The sequence below is a fragment of the Falco peregrinus genome, chromosome Z (assembly GCF_023634155.1).
Source record: "Falco peregrinus isolate bFalPer1 chromosome Z, bFalPer1.pri, whole genome shotgun sequence".
Lineage (NCBI taxonomy): Eukaryota > Metazoa > Chordata > Aves > Falconiformes > Falconidae > Falco > Falco peregrinus.
The window spans coordinates 70,711,971-70,719,351 of record NC_073739.1 but is presented as its reverse complement, the minus strand read 5'-3'; the positions used below and the strand labels follow the sequence as shown (position 1 = coordinate 70,719,351).

The window sequence follows — 7,381 nt, the reverse complement described above, 5'->3', positions numbered from 1 at the left end:
TGTCAATATTTTGTATTTTCACTACTGAATGTTTTAGCAGGCACAGCTAAATACACTAGGATTATAGACCGAGTTTGGAATGGGAAAAATATCAAGAGAGAGAACAGCTTTCCTTTTCCTTTTTTATGACTTTTAAAAGATAATAGAATAAATTAGAGGCAAGAAACCCTCAAAAATACTAACTTTATTAAATTTCCTAAGAACAGATTTTCCTGCCTGGAAGATTTTCTGCTTACATTTTTTTTTTTTCTGGATAGTAATTACCAACAAAAAAATGCCACACTGTATTTCTCCTGCCTTTGCAGCAATAATAAAGTTGATTTTCACTCTGTCAGCTGCTCAGTGATAATTTTGGGAAGTTATTTTTCAGCTACATTTGTTCTACTTTAGCGGAAAATAGTTCACTCATATTTCTTGTCAGAAAGCACACTTTTATTTAGAAGAAATAAATGGAGGCAGTGAACAGCACTGGTAAAATAATGAAAAGAAAGAATATACGATACCAGTAATTTTTCAGTGTGCAGTACCTTACAGTAGCAATCACATTATATTTGATTTTTAGCTTAAAGTATCTTATGATTATTTCTTTTGTTGATTTAATGCATCATACAACCAATTCAGTCAGCATAATCAGTAAGGAAATACAGTACCTACAACACATTAAGGCTAAGAATATGGAAAAGCTATTAAGAATGTATAACTGAAAAATCTCATAAAGAATAAAATTAACATCTTTTTCAGGGAGACAAAAGAGGTTTGTGTTTTCTACTGCAGTCCTTTAATACAAGATAAACTACATTCAAAAGGAAAGTTCCTTTGCCTTACTATAACACATGAAGTTCTGCTATCAGTTGAAACTAAAACAAGACTGGGCATATAGGTTAGAATTTAACACAGACTTTTTTTGAGATTTAACTGTGTAAAACGTAAAACTGTTTGTCTTTTTGTTTAATGACAAATGGTTGTATATTTCTAAATGCCTGTGTTCCTCTCACTTCTTTGGCATATCACTAATTTGATGCAGATACCCTCTTCGAATGCTCCTGAAAAATGAGTAAACCACCAGCAGCAATACAGCCAAATAGTCAAGCCACATTCATTATACTTAATATACAAGATCATATTTTAAAGTTCGGTGCTGATGCTTACACATAAAATTCTATTTGTATGCCTGGATGCTGGTTGAATATCAAATATAGAACAGAAAACCCAGGTCTGCATATAGCTTTTCAGTGTATTATTGGTGATTTTAAATACAGTATAAAATAGCTTATAGGCCATTAGTTCTACAGTTAATTTTATATTTGATATCCCCATAGCAATGCACCACTCCTTGCAGTTTTACTGTATTTTGAACCACCAATAGAAGGAGCTTGTCTAAGGTGAAATGTCAGCTCCGCTGAAGGTAAGACCAAAACTCACTGACTTCAAGACAGTAAAAAATTTTTTGTTTGTAAGTTAAACTCGTTAGCTTGCTGCACTGCACTGGCTTGCATGGTGTACCTTACTTATACCTTGAGGATTATAGAAGACTTGATTATCAAGAAGAGTTACTTGCACTGATCCAACCACGTTGGTTGTTACAAGTTTTTGATTATCTTGCAGTACAGCAAAAGCATTACAAATACATGTTCCATTTTCTGCACATGTTCACCCTCTTTATTAGGAGTTCACTGTAAATATCTTTTGATTTCCAGTGAGTCCTACTATGTAAGTTCAAAGTGATATTTTTATTATTTTGATTCATCCATTCATTGTACTTCGATTTGCTACTTGCTCACTCAGAGAAAAGCATCATCACTTATCCTTAGGAATGAAAGTTGTTTCTACAATGGATAAGCACAGAAATGTTTAATTTCTATACTCCCATTTAGCCAAGTCTAATGTAAAATATATTACTTAGAAGAAAAAGATATTCTCAAAATGGTCTGATAAATATTCATATACGTTTAGTCTAGAAGTCTTTTCCAACCAGTTTATCATTAGTTTGTGGGTTCATTTTAATGCCTAAATTACTAGTGACAAAAATGAGAAATCTTCAAACTAAATGAAAACTAAATCTTAACCTAAATGTTCTGAACAACACTATACTATAGACTGTTCTGCGGTTTGAATCTGCGAGTGCTGTATGTAACACTTATAACACTATTACTATCATACTATTAATACTGTTCAAAAAGTACTTTACAAAATGGTCAAATAAATTTTAGAGACTGGTATTCTACCATCAGTTTAACACAGGAAAAGAAACTTCAGCAGTAATGGTACATGTCAGTGTAGCTAACGCTATTGCAGTTAGAATGGCAGGTCAGCTATATACTGCCTTCTATGATGCTCACTTTTGATTTTCTGTTTTCACAACAGGATGTTATCACCAAAGGAAGCATTTCTTTTCAGGATACTGTCCTCCCTGGAGTGGCAGTCTCTGGTGCCTAGTAGACCAGAACCAGAGTAAAACCTGTTCCCTGGGTTTGTTGACCTCAGTATCTTTCATAGCCCTGAACTGACCTCTTTGGGTATAGCTAATCAAAGAACTGTTTTTTACATGGACTGTCACAAATGTGGAAAGAAAGTGTAAAATTATAACCTTAACTTTAGCTCATGTTTTCAGGATTTTAATTGCTCAGATAAATCGCAATATGGATGTCATAGAAAGCAAGGCATGAAAGAACCCTGAAATCCTAAAACAGGTTAACTGTACATTTAGAAGAGAGTAACCAATTAACTTGGGATCAGCTTTAGTGACTTCTCTTGCTTTCACCATTAGAAAGTCTGAAATAGATTTGGATCTTCAATGAGGCTCTTGCATAGAATTCTGCATCACTCATTATCATAGATGCAATCTGAAATGGAAATAAAATACAAAAATATTAGTATTGTATAGTACCTCGACTCAGGGTCAAAGTTATTTGATGTAGTTGAATATAGTTATTGTACTGTTTGAAATGTTCAACATACCATCACCAATATCATCGTAAATCTCTCCATCGCTGTAAGTTAAAAAAATAAAAATAATGTATTTAAAAATTGGCACATCAGATATATATTACTATTTGCATGCAGATACAAAATAATATAGCAGTGTGGTGCAGACATGCTATCAAGTAATTAATTTGCTAATTAGGAAAGTGCAACCTTTGTGGTAACAGAACAGCATTGAGCAAGATGGTCAGATCAAAGGATTTTCAGTGAAGGGTAGAGCTGGATGCACTTCTTTCTAATGTGAAAGGCTTGCTTTATTAAAAGGTTGGATTTTTAAATTTAGTTTTTAAGTAGCTGTTCTAACAAACTCATAGAGATATTACCATGAAAAACTATATACTGTTTTTTTTTAAATGAAAACCAGAAAAGATAAGTAAAAAATATTACTATGCCCTTAAAACTGTTATTTGTTTCTGTACTTGGCAATGCTGTAATGGTTTTGGAGGAGCAGCTTTTTAGATAATGAGTTTAGGTAATGTTTATAAATGATACATGCTTCATGAATAGGAATTTTCAAAATACGTTACTTAGATACATGAACAGGCCCGTGGAAGCCAGTAAGGCTATTTATATATGTAAGTATATAAATCATACAATTGCAGGCCTCCATTCTAAAAGTGACATCTGATTTGATATTTAAGGCTATAACATAAAGCCCCTTGAAGGAAATGAAACAGCTTTGTCTTAACAAGTTTTGGAATAAAACCGAAATGCTGAACTCCGTGCAATTATTTGCAGCAACACTGAGCCAAATCTGCTCAATCCCAATAACACTGAAATAAAAACAAACCTAAAGAAAAAATGGTCCGTTTCTGTTAGACATTTGAAAATGGCATCAGTACACATAATCACATTAATATGCAGTTCAGCAATAGATTCTAGTACCAATAATGCTTAATTTATGTAATTTTTCATGGTTTAAACCAGAGTTTATGGTTAAACAATGAGGAATGGGGCCCTGGAAAATTTTCATCATGGATGTACGTGCCTAATTCTTGAGAAATCTAAACTCCATAAAATAACTCAATTTGCAGGTCTAGAACAACATACCAAAAAAATGACATTTCACTTCTATTTAACAAAGGGTTTGGAACAAAACTGAGTGCTACAATGAATTTTTCAAAAGGATTACTTTGTACTTACTTCTCAACTAAATTGCTTCTCAGAACGTAGCCATCTGTAAAATTGAAATATATATGTACTTAAGTTAAATTTAAATATTCACATTATTTCTTCTGTTGCTAGCAGTAGTGAAACAGTCTTTCTCTTTTAGGTATTTCAGACTGAAAGATATAGTAGATGGGTAACAATGTACAATGGATATGTACCCAAGGAAAATTTTGCTCTGTCCAATTAGAGTTTAAATTATTCTTATTTGCTTGTTTAGTATAATGTGGTGCTTTAGCTAGTGAATCAGAATTCTATAGCAGCTCCAAGACCAGTTATGTATCTACTGTGCCATATACTTTACATATTCACATAATGTCATTTCTGTTGTTTTGTTGCAGTAGTTTTATTGTGTACAAAACTAGTGCTGAAAGGAGAAAATAGTAACACAGGTCATGCAAGATAAAGTTTTCATCTTATATTTGAGTTTCCTGGTTGCATGAGAGGGGTGTGAAACCACAGCTATTAACAAAATATAGTACAGTTCATAAACTGTACTACAATAATGTGCTATAATAATAACCACATAGTAGTATTTATAATAATAAATAACAGAAATATGTATAGTTTCCTACAGGGACAAAAATGCCTTTCAAGTTGTATGTACCAATTAATTATCATTAACTGTATTTGTTATAAAAAAATTATCTGTATCATATTGATAAAACTGTTTATATAGAGAATAGAAATACCTTAGAAAAGCTACTCACTAGTGAAATATTATATTACTCTGTTGCACTACTAATGAAATCAGATAAAACTACACATATATTTCTTTAATATATTTAATCTCTTGGAAAAAGTACTTGCTGTCTTTGGTAAAATATATTTACTGAAATATTTGCCAATTGGTATAACATATAGAGGCAGAGAGAAATACATACAAATAATTGCGTTTGTAGGTAAACATTATATGCTGGTACAAAATTAGGACAGTTCTAAACCAGAAAGGTGATCTCATGATATATTTGAAATTACTATATAAGTGTTCTGACACACAAGGCATTAAAGTATATTTTCTTTTTCTAAATGTACAGTAATGCCCATCTAAAGAAGCTAATCTTTTGTGTTAAGCTCTTTTACATCCAAACCCTACTTTTATTCTAATTGAAATTGCCCTTTTCAAGATATTAACTTTACTAGTAGGTGAAGCCTTCCCTTGCAAACTGACATTAGACACAATGAGCTAGTACTGTTTGCAAAACCTGCTGAATTATCACAACCTTTGACTGGCCAATGCTTTTAATTACAAAAATGCCCTATGATTCTTACATGGAGTTTTGGAAATTTTATCTGACAAGGCTAATATCCCAAATAGTCCTGCAAATAGTAATAAATAACTAATTCTTATATGCAGCTTTTCTTCATAAAGAAACATTTGTGTAATTCATTCTAACTTGGTATATTTCCATCCTGAAATAGGTAGATATCAAATATCACTATAAACTGCAAATGTAAATAACTTTTTTTCCAGAACATGCTATATATAAAGTATATTAGCCATTTGCTCTGGGAAGACATTGAAAGAAAACTTCTGTCTTGTGCTAGAGCAGAAGCTTGCCTAAAAAAGCATTAATTTCATGTAATATTTTATTTGACGCTAAACTGCTTTAGCTTCTATTTAAGACTTAGTATTACATGAATCAAAAAATAGTTCTATGTATTCAGTATTTGATTGCAGCTATGTAAGATAAAATTTGCTTAATTTGCCTGTATTTAACTCTTCAAGGTTGTGAAGATTTGATACTTACATAAATTCTGCTATAACTTTTGCATAGTAAAAATGTTAAACTGCAGGCAAACTTCAATAGTCAAAGAAACTAGTGCTGCAGATTTTTAGTCATCAGCATATTCCCTCAGGCTGAATGCAAGTCAGTATGCATAGGGAAAGCTCTGTCTATTCAGGATATTCTTAGCCTGGTTCTCTTCCCTCAGACTTTATTATCAGGGATAAAGGCATGGAAATTGATTTTTCGCTAAAGATCTCACCTTTTAAAAATCCTCTTTAAGCAGACAATAATTTCTAGGGCTTTTGAAGCCTCCTGGAAATTACTTAAAATCATTTGGCTAATCTAATCTTCTCTGTTTCTTCATTTAGTTTTCTCATGTGAAATACATGAAAGCAAAATTTCTTCACTTTTGGTCATGGCACACAAACACAGCTTGCTTGCAAGCCAAATGTGCACATGATAGTCCTTCTACTGCTGCAACACGCAATCTAGTTCTTCTGATCCTAAAGCCCCTAAATTTGTGGGACACAGCCTCTGCTGATCTCACACAATTTTGAATTTACTAATCCAAAATTACATGTCCAAACTTTTGGTTTCTAATTAATTTATTTATATATATGTGGATTCCATAATACGGGACAAGGCAGCAGGTCAGCACACTCCATCTTGATTACTTAGCACCACTCAAAGCTGTGGTGTATCAAACCAGCTGCTCGCTGACAGTGTAAAGAAAGCTTGGAGAGGACACAACTTATATTTTCAGGCACTGAAGTCCACTTATACCCTAATGTTTAATTAAAATCTATGAAACTACATTGAAAGTTTTGTGTATTTCAAAATGTACATGGGTCAGATCAAGGCAACAGTCAGAAGAAATTTGAGAAGGTAAATAAGAATGAGTTCCTTGTTTCACTTCTGAAATTTCATGTATTTTCATAACAATTGAAATAAGTGATAGCAGAATACGTTCCTAAGATCATCAGCCCTTGCTTAAAAAGGTGGGAAGACATTGAAATGTAATTTGCAATTTTGTTTAACTTCCAGTAAAGGCATGAAGCTATGGAAGTGCTTCCTAAGTAAACAATCAAGTGGAAGGTTTCATGTGCAAGAAAGTAACAAAAACATCTTTAATTGTTTATTTTCAGTCTATCTGGTCTTCAAAAGGTAAAATCATAGCTTTAAGATATGAGGAACTAGAGCAAGTAGAGCAAACAACAAAAACTGTCATGCACTTAACTAAAGTAGGATTCAAACTTCACTAATTAATGAGAAAATTGACAGAGATCTATTCAGAGGTTTTCAAGGAGGATATTTATGTGTGTTTGCTCTTTTATGCATAGCAAAGCAGTAGCTACTGTCACTATTTGAAAGGCTTTGAAAACTATGTGAGGAAAACAGCCGATGTGAACTGCTTTCTACTTTGTTACTAGCTTGATTCAGAAAAATGCAGCATTGAAAGCTGGTGTTTGGGAAGTGGCTACACTAGTGCAATCCATATTTTG

General features: G+C 32.7%; 1 protein-coding gene across 3 annotated transcripts in view; it reads right to left on the bottom strand.

Annotated features, from left to right (window-relative positions):
- Nucleotides 1–408: 408 nt before the first annotated feature.
- FYB1 (FYN binding protein 1) overlaps nt 409–7,381 on the bottom strand; it is a 49,903-nt gene continuing 42,930 nt past the window's right edge. For 2 of the 3 annotated variants that reach the window (XM_013302238.3, XM_055790862.1), the window contains 3 exons: nt 4,126–4,159; nt 2,959–2,990; nt 409–2,843 (listed from right to left, as the gene is read on the bottom strand). In XM_013302238.3, the coding sequence (XP_013157692.2) occupies nt 2,821–2,843; nt 2,959–2,990; nt 4,126–4,159 (89 nt within the window). In that variant the 3' untranslated portion in view covers nt 409–2,820. The remainder of the gene's footprint in view (nt 2,844–2,958; nt 2,991–4,125; nt 4,160–7,381) is intronic. The other variant, XR_008744782.1, reaches the window with a different exon arrangement.